At 45.7% G+C, this 14221-nt stretch overlaps 1 protein-coding gene across 3 annotated transcripts in view; it reads left to right on the top strand.

The window, feature by feature from the left end:
• LOC128689427 (uncharacterized) overlaps window positions 1-14221 on the top strand; it is a 321743-nt gene that overhangs the window by 267415 nt on the left and 40107 nt on the right. For 2 of the 3 annotated variants that reach the window (XM_053777694.2, XM_053777693.2), the window contains exons 2-3: window positions 8530-8785; window positions 11116-11276. In XM_053777694.2, coding sequence (XP_053633669.1) covers window positions 8740-8785; window positions 11116-11276 — 207 coding nt within the window. In that variant the 5' untranslated portion in view covers window positions 8530-8739. Of the gene's footprint in view, window positions 1-8529; window positions 8786-11115; window positions 11277-14221 lie in introns of those variants that run through there. The other variant, XM_053777695.2, reaches the window with a different exon arrangement.

The following is a 14221-nucleotide window of genomic DNA, read 5'->3' as shown; positions in this document are numbered from 1 at the left end:
GGACACTGTAATAAAATGTTCGTGTGTGATCCCTGTCTGTCTACACACTTTATATTTGATTGACTCACGAAATCGTAATGACGCGATTGCAAACAAACCATACCACGGGTGGGGTTAGAACCCGCGATCAGAGTCATAAAACTCCAGACCGACACGTTAACCACCCGTGGTATGGTTGGTATTTGATTGGTATATCAATACAAACTGATTCTCCATACACTCGTAGCCTAGTCTTACTCTAGCAGTGACAAACCCATATCTGCTTACTTTCTCCCTGTGCTCTGTTCCACAAGGCACAGTACTCGCCCCCATCTTATTCCTCATCCTCATATCAGACATAGACAGAGATATACATCACAGCACCGTATCATCCTTTGCGGATGATACTAGGATCTGCATGAGGCTGTCATCTGCTGAGGACGCGGTTAACCTCCAAGAAGATATAAACAAAGTTTTCCAGTGGGCAACGGTAAACAATATGATGTTCAATGAGGACAAATTCCAACTACTCCGTTATGGAAAACTGGAGGAGATAATAACTAGAACAGAGTATACTACAGATTCTGGCCATACAATAGAGCGGAAAAATAATGTAAGGGACCTGGGAGTAGTAATGTCTGAGGATCTCACTTTCAAGGATCACAACAGTGCCACGATTGCACTTGCAAAGAAAATGATAGGATGGATAATGAGAACGTTCAAAACGAGAGATGCCAAGCCAATGATGAACCTTTTCAAATCACTTGTTCTCTCTAGGCTGGAATACTGCTGTACATTAACATCTACTTTCAAAGCAGGTGAAATTGCAGATCTAGAGAGTGTACAGAGATCCTTTACTGCACGTATAAGTTCTGTCAAGCACCTTAACTACTGGGAACGCTTGGAAGCACTTGACTTGTACTCGTTGGAATGCAGGAGGGAGAGATATATCATAATCTACACTTGGAAAATCCTGGAAGGAATGGTCCCAAATCTGCACACACAAATCACTCCCTACGAAAGTAAAAGACTGGGCAGGCGATGCAAAATTCCCCCAATTAAAAGTAGGGGCGCCATTGGTACGCTAAGGGAAAACACCATAAGTGTCCGGGGCCCAAAACTGTTCAACAGCCTCCCATCAAGCATAAGGGGAATTACCAATAAGCCCCTGGCTGCCTTCAAGAGAGAGCTGGACAGATACCTAAAGTCAGTGCTGGAGCAGCCGGGCTGTGGCTCGTACGTTGGACTGCGTGCGTCCAGCAGTAACAGCCTAGTTGATCAGGCCCTGATCCATCGGAAGGCCTGGTCATGGACTGGGCCGCGGGGGCGTTGATCCCCGGAATAACCTCCAGGTAACCAGGCTTCCTCTTAACAATATTGTCCTGCTGCTTCAAACTCGTTTACTAGTTCATTTCAAAGAAAGGTTTTTAAACTCCAAAATTATATTCGACTTTCTTTTTGTTTATTGCTCATGCTCATTTAGCCGAGGAACCGCCTTGACCAAGTTCCTGGAGACCTGTGTCAATAATGTATGCAGTAATTAAGCAATATATATATATATATATATATATATATATATATATATATATAATGGTATAAACCAACCCAACAACACAGGAGTCACATGATTTCATCGTCTACCCGTCCTCATCATAGGTAGAGGTTGTTTTGATAAGGACCTGCCTCGCATGGGCCAGTAGGCCTTCTACAGTGTTCCTCCATTCTTATGTTCCTCACGTCACGTACGTCACATCTCACTCCGCCTATATATATAATGTCTTTCTACCTCTGTTAGAGACAGCACATTCAGGAAGACTCGTATTACGACAATCCATTGACACACTCAGTTCACGGAGTTCACTACCTTATCACAAGATAGGCACATGGCTTCTGCCGAAAAGAAGAGGCCACGATGCTCCATGAACACGACGGAGGACTCAGATTTGGAAATGTGGGGCGAAATTCTAGCGAAGAAGTTGCGAGAGGAAGAGGAAGATCCTGCTCACATTGTAGCAGATCTGACAGTCCCAACCATGGAGCCAGCGACAATAGAAACAGGTGCGGAAATAAACACCGCACCCCCCGAAAACCAAGAGGGTTGGAACACTGTGGACAAGAAGAAGAAGCACCGTCCGTCCAAGGAGCAGGCAAACCAGCTCAACCGACCTGGCAAATTCAAGGTGAAGTCTTATGGGGACCACAGAACCCACTATGGGGTTGTTTCATACCTGGAATCACGACACAACCTGAAGTTCAAGATATGGTTCAACTTGAGGGGAGAACCAATATTGACTCCTCTCAACAAGGAAATGTATACCACCTTGAAGAGAGTCATGGAGACAGATCGCTCATTCACCCTGGAGGAACTGGACTCTCGGCAGAAGATCACCAAGGGTGTAGTGATGCGATACCCACTGATGATGCCCATCGAGGCAGTAGCAGCTCACCCCAGTGTGGTGTCAGCTCAACGTCTCAAGGCAAAGACGGCAGGCAACGCACCAATCCGATAGGTTCTCATTCAGCATGTAGGACCACTGCCATCCCAGCTGGACCTCGGTTCTTGGGGCAGGTACGATGTCAGGACCTTCACAGCAGAACCAGTTCGCTGTTTCAAGTGTCAGCGTTATGGACACCTGGGTGCACTCTGTCCGAACAGAGTAATCGGCGGTGTCTGCAGCCAGCACCACCAAGCTGAAAAATGCATCGCCACCCACTCCACAATGCCCAAACTGCAGGCAGAAACACCATGCCTGGAATCCTCGATGCCCCGAGAGGCTCGCCAGAATTCAAGAAGTCTGGAAGACGCCAAAAACTCGGCAACAGGCTACGACGGATCATCAAACGATGGGTGCAGAGAACCCTGCCATACCGCAGATCTCTCAGCAGCTAAACCAAGTCAATGCCCAGGAATCCCCAACCCTAGAAGCCTCAACCAGGCGTCAAGGTCAAGAACCTCCTGCACCCCTACCTCAACGAAGAAACAGAAACAAGAGGAACAGGAGGCGTCAACAGGGTGCATCGGGTCAATGCGATCAGCAGGCTGCACTAAACGAGCCCCCACCGGCCATAGCACGACAACGCAGGCACTCCTTACCCGGCACAGGCGCTTTGCAGACTCAACTGGCACCTCACCAGCAGATCCCGGCTACTCAACCTGGTATACAGCAGCAGACCACGGTGCATACAATAAAGAAATCCAACCCTCAGCAGTCCCTACAGACCACAGCAGCCCAGATAATATCCACTGTTTCGAACCCATCTCCAAAGCAGGCTCTCACCAGGGAGGATCTCGTAGCACTCATCAAGGTGTTCACGGATCTTATTTGCAACACAATCAACTCCACGGAACAACAGAGCGCATTCCGGCAGATGGTCAGTACTCTCCTGAGAGTGTGCTTTCTGACCGAAGAGGAGACAGTGGATGCCATGAATTTGCAGGTTCGCAGAGCGGGCAGGACTCAGTCTCCAGCTCAGGAAACAACAGCGATGGAATAACCTCGGTACCAAATCACACCCTCAAGGTCCTACAATGGAACATTCAGGGCCTGAGGGGCAAACAGCACCTCTTGCTGGAGGCAGTAATTCGGGATCGGGTTGACATCGTCTTGCTACAAGAAACTCTGACTGTCCCGACTATGTGCCCAAGACTACCCGGTTTTGCTGGGTATTTTCGGCACATGGACCCGGGCATTCACTGCAGAGGCACAGCTGTATTTGTATCCAATACAATACCTCACGAGGTTATAGCCAACCCTGTGGACTGTGGGGAGGATGTCGAGGTACAGGCCATCCTTGTGCACATACCTGGGGCGCCCATTACCATCTATAACATCTACAAGAACCCAAGACACACCCTCGACATTGCAGAGCTCCTCGCACTAGCACGCACTGAGTGTATTATTGTGGGTGGAGATTTCAACGCACATCACCCTATTCTGCACTCTCACTCAGCAACCAATGCTGCTGGCAGACATATAGCAATGCTCCTACACGATATTCCAGAGGTAAAGTTGCTAAACAATGGAGACCCCACACACCTGTTGGGTGGCTGCCTCGACCTTACCTTCGGGTCAAGACAACTCGCAGCAGGAGCCACATGGGAAACTCATCCTCACCTTGTCAGTGACCACTTTGCAGTGATCACCACCTTCAACATCAACAGGCCTCCCACAGTTGTGCTGCCTCCTAGATGGGGCGTAAAGAGGGCCAACTGGAAGGTGTTCCAGGATTATCTTCATAACTGGTGGTCCACATACTCTATCTGAAGACTGTGATACGGCTGAACAGGAGCTAATCACTGTTCTCATTCAGGCAGCAGAGTGCGCAATTCCAAAGAAGTCCGCAGGACGCACTCACAAAAGAGACTGGTGGTTCTACAACGACGAGGTGCGGGAGCAGAACCACCGCATCAACTCTTTTAGGAAGCTATACAAGCGTAACCCTACGGCAGAGAACAGGAATACTCTGAGAGCCATTGTGCAGCATGCCCTCAGAATCTCTCTCAGAGTAAAAACTGAGAAATGGCTGGAGTGGTGCTCAACATTCGGGCATCACACCACCTTATCTGAGATATGGGGCAAGCTCAACATAGCAACTGGCAAGAGCAAGTCGAGGCCACCAGCACACCCGAACCCATCCCAGGAAGCAGAGAAACTAGTGGAGCTTTTCACTTCCAGGGGAGCCTCCACTCAGCTCCCACAGGACATCCGGAATATACAGACGGATCTTCTGCCACAGCGCCAGCTAACGATACAAGCTGCATGTGAGTCGGAAGATGTGACTGATGTAGACCTCACGGACTTGGAACTCCGACGTGCCATTAAGAACACAGGTGACACTGCCCTGGGCATCGATGGTGTGACGTACTCCATGATTGCACGGGCTGGGCAGAGTGGATGGGAGGCCATACTAGACGTCATTAACAAGCCGTGGAGGGCCAGGGCACTCCCAGCAGCTTGGAAGAAAGCTACAATCGTACCAATTCCAAAGCCCAAGGACCCAGGCAGTATGAGACCCATATCGCTGACCAGCTGCTTAGCCAAGACTGCTGAGAGGATGGTGTTAAACCGCCTCCTATGGAAACTTGGACCCTCTCATCATCACATATTTGGCTTCACCAAAGGAGTGGGAACAGCAGAGTGCATAACCACTCTACTAAGCCAGATTGCTGATAGCAACAAAAAACCTAGTATCGTCGTTTACCTCGACCTTGAGAAGGCATTTGAGCTAGCCAGCCCCACAGCAATTCTGGCAATACTAGCTCGGAAGGGAATCAAAGGACGCCTCCTGGCCTGGATAGAGTCCTACCTTAGGGGCAGGCAGGCCTGTGTCAGCTTTCAGGGACACTACTCTTCCTTTAAAACCCTGGAAAACGGTACGCCACAAGGAGGTGTGCTCAGTCCTACCCTGTTTAACATCCTTATGCAGGAACTTGTGAGCCTTCCCTTTCATAGTGGTACACAGCTCCTCAGCTATGCTGATGATCTTGCACTAGTAGTGAATGGGAAAGGCAATTTAGAACGACAGGCTCAGAGAGCTTTGGACCTAATTACGCAGTCTTGCAAGGAACTAGGCCTCAAGATCTCGGCCGAGAAATCTCTTGCAATGATGTTCAAGGGACCAGATCCTATGAATAGATTACGTATTCAGGATATAGAACTTGAGTGGACAGGCTCCTACCTGTACTTGGGAATCTACATTGATAAAAAGCTGATCTTTCAGAAACAGGCCGAGTATGTCAGGTCACGTGCTCTACTCAGACTCAACGCCATGAGAGCCATGACGAGGCACCGTGCAGGGGCAAGCAAAGATGTACTTCGCTTGTACTATATACAAGCTATACGCTCGCTCATTGACTATAGCTCATCTCTTCCCGCAGAGCAGGCAAAGGGTGGAGGTCGTACAAAACCAGGCGATAAGAACTATGCTTGGTGCCCCCATCTGGACCAACACAGTATGTCTCAGATCTGAGGCCCGGCTTCCTTCCTTGGCTGACAGAGTAAGATACATAAACGCCTGCAAAGTGGCCACGGTTCTGCACCGGCAGCAAGGTACCCCACTAAGGAGACGGATATTAACAACCATGTCACAAGATCCCACACTCTTCACGGACTACTCCTAGATTCGTTCGTTTTGTGCTGCTGGGCGGAAGCTGCTGCCTGTACAGTTGCTCTGTAAGAAGAGTTGTGACCTTCCTGTTGCTGGGTACCATCCACCACCTCCCTGGCGCCCAGATCCAGCCGATGTTTTCATCATGCAGCTACCCATCTCTAAGTGTCTCTGCAGTCAAGACACCCTCAGCAATCATGCTTAGACAAGCATGGCACTGGCAGAGGGAGGCACATGTGCAGTGTATTTCACAGATGGTTCTGTCGACCCTGACAGGAAGAGAGCAGCAGCTGGACTGTACCACAATGGTCACACACAAGGCTGGCGACTCCCTGACCACTGCACGATCCTTCAAGCTGAGCTGGTGGCGATTCAGCAGGCATTGTCACATGCCCTACGACATCGACTCCGACCTGTCATACATGTTGATTCCACCTCTGCAATCAATGCCCTCTCCCATCCTCAACCACAGGATAATGTTCACCTCATCACATCGATCCTGAGCATAATGTCAGCCTTAGAAGTTCAGGGTAATAGATCGGCATTGAACTGGATCCCCAGCTATGCTGGCATCCGGGGAAATGAGGCGGCAGATGATGCAGCCAAGGCAGCAACAGACTATCCACATGTTGGGATTACTGTCCCAATCAGCCTACGACAGACCAAACTGGTGGCTGCCAGAGCCACGAAACTTATGGGGGAGGTCTTAGGTGATACCCCATCTCAACAGTGGTACCGAGCAGCGACTCAGGGAGAACCCCCTCCATATGATAGAAGCTGGTCCAGAGCGCAGTGTACCGCCATCCATCGGCTTCGTTTGGGCTTTCCCACAGCCAAAATGATGGTAGACAAGGCTGAGGAGATGTGCCAATACTGTCAGCACGTTGTCCAGCGGCCCCTAACACACTATCTTCTAGAGTGCGAAGCTACTGAGACACTCTGCAGGCAACTAGGGGTGATATTCCCTCCCGAAGAGGACCCAGAGATGACTGCGGCCACACTAGTGTACCATGGGGTCAACGAACCAGACAAGCTGTTACCTGTAATAATGACATATCCTCCTCCTCGCTAGTGTCCATAGTTACATATGGTGTCGCTTATGAGATGCACCAGTTGAACTGACCAGAGGGGCGCCTGAGCGGCATGGGTCGCATCATTGTGGAAACCTTTCTCCATCGGGAGCCAGAGACGGGTCATCGCAAGATTGGGACCCGTGCCAGGACTATGGTCTTGGCGAACATTATACATACCTCTGTATGTTAGAAGTGATCAAGGTCCCAGGACCGAAACGTTTTCTAATAAATATGTCATAGTGTTTGCTTACGTGTCTTTCTAAACCATGTATATATATATATATATATATATATATATATATATATATATATATATATATATATATATATATATATATATATATATATATATAATGTCGTGCCGAATAGGCAGAACTTGCGATCTTGGCTTAAATAGCAACGCTCATCTTGCCATATAGGACAAGTGAAAATTTGTGTATGCAATAATTTCGCCAAAATCATTCTGAACCTAACGAAAAAAAATATATTTGATTGTGTTTGTTTAGTACTAAATTATTGTAAACGTATTTAAAATATATTTAGTTGGGTTAGGCTAAAATAAATTACACTTGTTATAATAAGGTTAGGTAAGTTTTCTAAGATTCTTTTGGTCCAAAATTATAAATTTTTACATTAACATTGATGAAAAAAATATATCTTTAAACGTATAAGAGAAAATTTCAGAAAGGACTTAATTTTAAACGAGTTCTTGCTAATTGACCAGTTTTACATATTCGGCACTATATATATATATACATATATATATATATATATATATATATATATATATATATATATATATATATATATATATATATATATATATATATATATATATATATAAGGCCTCCAGGAGCATGGAGGTCTTTGTCAATAATTTATGCAGGCGTGTCTGGCTTCATAAATAAGCCTGCTACATTCATTCCTCCGGTTATTTACAGCAAGTAATAAGGATAGTCAGTGACAAACTGGCTGTAGTTCCAGATATATATAGGCTTAGTTACTGCTGTACTAAATAATAATGACCCACTACATGTGTTTATATACTGACATCTGTGTAGCATAACACTTTATAAGCTTTGACTTTATAGTTTTATCATTATTGAATAACAACGATGCTTGACTGCCAAAATGTCGGACACAATTGTTCGAGTTACATAACTGCGTGAATCTTTCCTTAGTTACATTACATCGCCCTTTTGAACAATTGAAGCCTATCTGGTGAGGCTTTCTCAAGTTGTAAATGGCAAACTTTGGTACAAAAACGAAAATTTCTGGCAACACTTGAGGGTACTTCTTCCGGGATACTGATAATGATGTGTGCAACTCTCTCAGCACAATGATAATGCTATTTTTTTTTCCTTCACAGCATGAGTGTTAGTATATGCTGAGCACCGCCACGTCTCGGTGGTGATTGCAGTGAGCACCACCACGTCCCGGTAGTGATTGCAGTGAGCACCACCACGTCTCGGTGGTGACCGCAGTGAGCACCACGTCTTGGTGGTGACCGCAGTGAGCACCACCACGTCTCGGTGGTGACGCAGTGAGCACCACCACGTCTCAGTGGTGGCGTCACACTATGCTGATGGACGCCGCCAAGACACACAACTCCACCCCACCTCCAGGTGAGTAACCATTTGTCCATCACACTGACATGCCAACTTAGAGGGCCAAGAACTAGATCTGACCAAACAGTGTTACTGGTGAGAGAATCTATTAACAAACCTGCACCTGTTGTCGCAGTTAGGAGTACCTGTTAAAACTGAAATTGGCTGAAATAAGTTTTAGATTTTTTAAGAGTAGTTAGCACGGCTCTTCGGTTAGATTAGTGGATAATTGATTGGGTTCGAAGCATGTCCACTCATGAAAAAAAATATATTTTATATATTACACACACACACACACACACACACACACACACACACACACACGTGGACCTAGAATTGTTGGTACTCGATTTTTTTTAATATTTTTTATCCTTGCGAAGGGTCCCTGATCTAGGATCTCATTAATGCCATATGACACCCTTGATAGGTGTCTTCAGCTTGGTAGTCAGGATCAGTCTTAAGCAGATGCATGTATGTATAATGTTCGCCAAGACCGGGGTCCTGGCACGGGTCTTAATCTTACGATAACCCGTCCCTGACTCCCGAAGGAGAATGAGTTACGCAATATTCCAACGTGTGCTGTTCAAGCACTGTTCTGGACAGTTCATCTGATGCATCTCATAAGCGACAACGCCGTCTGTAATATGAACATTGGATCATATACATGTGTATGCTGGACGCATTATACACGTATATATGTATATTCAGAGATATGCATACACATGCACTCCTAACTGTGGACACTAGCGAAATGATGATGTCGTTATCACGGGTTAAGCAGATGCAGGAGGTTGGACGCTTATATACTCGAGCCAGCAGAGAGGTGCGGCTGTTGAAAGGATCTTCGCATGTGGGCGGGACCTGCTAGTGGAACTAGGTCCACAGTTCTAGTGCTAACCTTTGTCCCAACTACCCTCACTAGTGGATCCCGCCCACTTGTGATGATGCCTTCAACACTTACATCTCTCATCTGGCTCAAGTACTTCACATTGATCCAAGCTACTAGACTAAACACCTTCCGTCAAAGCTGAGAGACTATTACCTCTTCTTCTACTGTCTCCAGTTTATATATTCTCTATTGAATCTGAAAAAAAGGCCACTGGATGACGAGACGTCTTCAAAATAGATACCCAAGTGTTGATCGTGTGTAGATTTTTCATATTGAAGCAGTGAGCACTGCGTGTAGAGTCTGAAAATTGTCAGGTGAGGGGCACACAGGTGCCGATACTGTGTCAATATTAACGTTGCCGCTTCTCTCAGGAGGGGAAGTACAGTTATTGTATCGGGTGTAGCTGGAAGAGTGACAGGGTTGGGGGAGGGTAGGAAGTAAGGTTATTGTATCTGGTGCAGGTTACTTGTTACTTGTCGGTTACCTATAGTCGCTTTCGGAGGTCACCGCCCCCGCGGCCCGGTCCCAGACCAGGACTCCTGGTTGCTGGCCTGATCAATTAAGTTGTCAGTGGCTACTACCCTTAGTTCAACGTTGGCACCACAATCCGGATGATCAGGAACACTTTTGAGGAATTTGTCGAGTAAACTCTTGAAGACAGCTAGGAATTTATTGGTAACGTCCCTTGTGCATAAAAGGAGGTTCAAGGATCATGGTCCCTTTACACTGATCAGGTTCTCTCTGTATACTCATCACGTCCCTGCTTCTCACCGGAGAATCCTGCACAGTCTTCCAAGCCTCTTGGGTTCATACGTAGTGATTTTGGTGTGCAGGTTTGGGACCAATCCTCCAGACTATGGGACAAAACTCTTCTCCAGGCTCAGGGACTGACCGCCTCAAAACTACTTCAAAACTACTTCAAGTGATGGACTGATTACATCTCATTCCTACTGCTTCTGCAAACCCATCTGCACTTGACTGAAGAAGCCTACTGTGTAGGCGAGAGATTTCGAAATAAAGATACCTGACTGTTGTATATGCCTTATCAACGTTTCGGTATTGTATACCATTGTCATATTCACGAATGTAGTTAATTTATAATGATATTTGACAATGTTTTGCATGCCGTGTGATGATTTCTGTAGCTTGATATTACGTTAGTCGCAGTATTCTAGGAAGTCAGTATTCCAAGTAGCAAACTTATCATTATGTAACTCTCTGTTGATTAGAAGTTCAGATAAATGGTGTAAAATTCCGACACGATGGAAAGAGAGAAATGCAGTGTATTGTTTATTGGAAGTGTTGAATTACCTAACGGTTCTCTTACTTTCTGTGTCAGACATGTCAGTCAGCCCAGTAGTAATTGTTATGGTGGTGGTAATGGTTGTGGTGGTGGTGGTGGTAATGGTGGTAATGGTGCTTGAGAGCAGCATTACTTACAAGTAGTGACCTCCGGCAGGTGGAGGCTGGGTGGAGACGAGTGACGAGGTCGGTGGTAGCAAGAAAGATGACGGAGGAAGCACTAAAGCCTGCAGCAGTCACCCCCAGAGGTGTGAGATGTTGGCTCCTCCTGACGGAGGGTGGGGCTGGGTCATAGTGGCTGCCAACTGCATCATCCTGGTGAGTAACACACTAACTCGTACTCAACGTCACCTGACCTTCAGAGGTATTGGAGGTATCCTCCTCTTCCTCGGAATAAGTTTGATTACCTTTTGGATTTAGTACTTCCCCATGAATATAATAATAATACATATTACCTTTTCCTCGCACATGCCACTAACAGTATTACTAAAGGTGTCCATATGACTACGAAGCTGTCTCTATATATATATATATATATTTTTTGTTTGTGTTAAGTACTATTTTGTCTAAGATACTTGCTGATAGATAACACTTGGCCTGTTTGGTGGGTATGTGTACTAACCTTTACTCACCTATATATGGTTGCAGGGATCGAGTCATTGCTTGTGTGTGTGTAATAGTAGTTACTGGATGTCAGAGGCACTTGTTGATAAACACTTGGCCTTGGCCTGATATATATTTTGTGGGTGAGTGTACGTACTTACCCATATATGGTTGCAGAGGTAAGTTTATTCAGATATACACAAATACAGTTACATAGATTATCATGTATAGCAGCATATGTGCAGATAACCTAGAACAACTAAAAAAAAGACAGTGATTTATTTACATTGGGGTCGAGTCATAGCTCCTGGCCCTGCCTCTTCGCTAGTCACTACTAGGTGTGTGCGTGCATGCGCGTGTGTAATACACACACACACACACACTATATATATTTTTTTTATTTTAACAAGTCGGCCGTAATATGGTGTAATTCTCCCCACATGAGGTAGATGGCAGCACGTCCCTTGGACTTATTATAGCCCAGGCGTCGTTTAATTTCTTATTTTGCAGGAGCAACTCTTTGCTCATGGCATAATAATCATTGTTGATGGCCGGTGTGTGTTCAAGGCTCATGCATGCGTTTGCTAATGTGATCTGACTCGGTCATTGAGGCAGGAACTTTGGGTGGCTTTAAATATGAGTTGGTTTGGTTGGGTGTGAGTTAAAACTGTCTAGCATGAGCCAGTAGGCCTGTTTGAGTTGTCCTTCATTTTTTGTGTGACGTGTAGCCTCGTTACGGACCCATGATTATTTTAGCAGTTATTGTTTTAGGCAGCCAACAATACATGCTTATCTATAAAAAACGATTAAAGGCATTTTTTGTAAAAAATCGTAACAATCTAATATCTGACAATAAAACAATTGAAAAAAGGTTTTGTTGATACTGACAAGATGTGGAAAAAGACGATTATGTATAGGTCAGAATATTTATAAATTATGAATGTCCTGAACTGTACATAAGTGACTTTTCCACACAAAGAATTATTTGATGAGCACAGACACAAGGTTTGGTATGTACTTCAAACCGTGGGGATGATTTTTCATAATTTATTATGCAGGTATGTAAAGAGATACACGAATTGGAGACAGAACTAGAAGCAGCTTCAGTCCTCCTTGGACCGTCATCAATTTAGGTAATGGCCTCACGATGGACCGAAACGCCAAGTATTATTTCCAATTCTTGGGTAAGTTGTCCTATGCAAGCGCTTCCATCTGAGGTCCTTGTGCGCCTCCGTGCACACTGAGGGTAGTGGCCCAGCCTAGACCTGCAGTGTTGTATTGATATTCTGTAGTGTCTGGCTCTCTTGTTTACTGTGGTGCTGGTGTCTGGCTCTCTTGTTTACTGTGAAGTTGGTATATCTGGTTCTCTTATTTACTGTGATGCTGGTATGTCTGGCACTTTTGTTTACTTTGATGCTGGTTTGTCTGGTTCCTGTTTACTGTGGGGCTGGAGTGTCTGCCTCTTGTTTACTGTGGTGCTGGAGTGTTTGGCTTGTTTACTGTGGTGTTGTCTGGCTCTTGTTTACTGTGGTGCTAGTGTGTCTGGCTCTTGTTTACTGTGGTGCTAGTGTGTCTGGCTCTTGTTTACTGTGGTGCTAGTGTGTCTGGCTCTTGTTTACTGTAGTGTTGGTGTGCCCGTCTCTTGTTTACTGTGGTGCTGGAGTGTCTGGCTTGTTTACTGTGGTGTTGTGTCTGGCTCTTGTTTACTGTGGTGTTGGTGTGCCTATCTCTTGTTTACTGTAGTGTTGGTGTGTCTGGCTCTTGTTTACTGTGGTGCTGGTGTGTCTGGCTCTTGTTTACTGTAGTGTTGTGTGCCTGGCTCGTGTTTACTGTGGTGCTAGTGTGTCTGGCTCTTGTTTACTGTGGTGCTAGTGTGTCTGGCTCTTGTTTACTGTAGTGTTGGTGTGCCCGTCTCTTGTTTACCGTGGTGTTGGTGTGTCTGGCTTTCTTGTTTATTGTGGCGTTTTGTGTGCGCGCGCACATACATATACACAGATTCTCTCGTGTATACACACACACACACACACACACACACACACACACACACACACACACACACACACACACACACACACACACACACACACACACACACACACACACACACACACACACACACACACACACACACACACACACACACACACACACACACACACTACTATTACTTTTACCAGGAATGAAGAATCACTTCAGGTTTCCATGGTAACATCTGGCTTCCCTTCGCTTCCTGGTACTTGACTCACTGCCATTATTGCTCGCTCCTGAAATGCCTTTTATTTTCTTTCTCCTCTTTATTAATTCCAGGTATTCCAGTGAAAACAGATATTTATTTGGCAGTGTTTATTTTTTATTTACATCTGTTGTTGGGTGCGTAGTGGGATGAGTAGTGGGGGATGCATCTAGTGGGGCGGGTGCGTCTAGCGGGGCGGGTACGTCTAGTGAGGCGGAACCGTCTCGGCAGTTCGTCTTTGAATATGTTTCATATTATCAAGACCAGTATGTGGCAGTATAATCAATCAACATCAAGGCAGACTTCGTTGTTTGACGAGGTTGCCAACAGTCACGAACTAATTAGAAATTGTGATTAGAGATTTCACTGAGTCAATCATCTATTAGACTAGAAGTTCAAAATCTTGTTCTTTCTGATCAGTCGCCAT

Source organism: Cherax quadricarinatus, chromosome 18, assembly GCF_038502225.1.
Source record: "Cherax quadricarinatus isolate ZL_2023a chromosome 18, ASM3850222v1, whole genome shotgun sequence".
Classification (NCBI taxonomy): Eukaryota; Metazoa; Arthropoda; class Malacostraca; order Decapoda; family Parastacidae; genus Cherax; species Cherax quadricarinatus.
The sequence above is the reverse complement of the archived record's forward strand: the minus strand, read 5'-3'. Positions and strand labels throughout refer to the sequence as shown.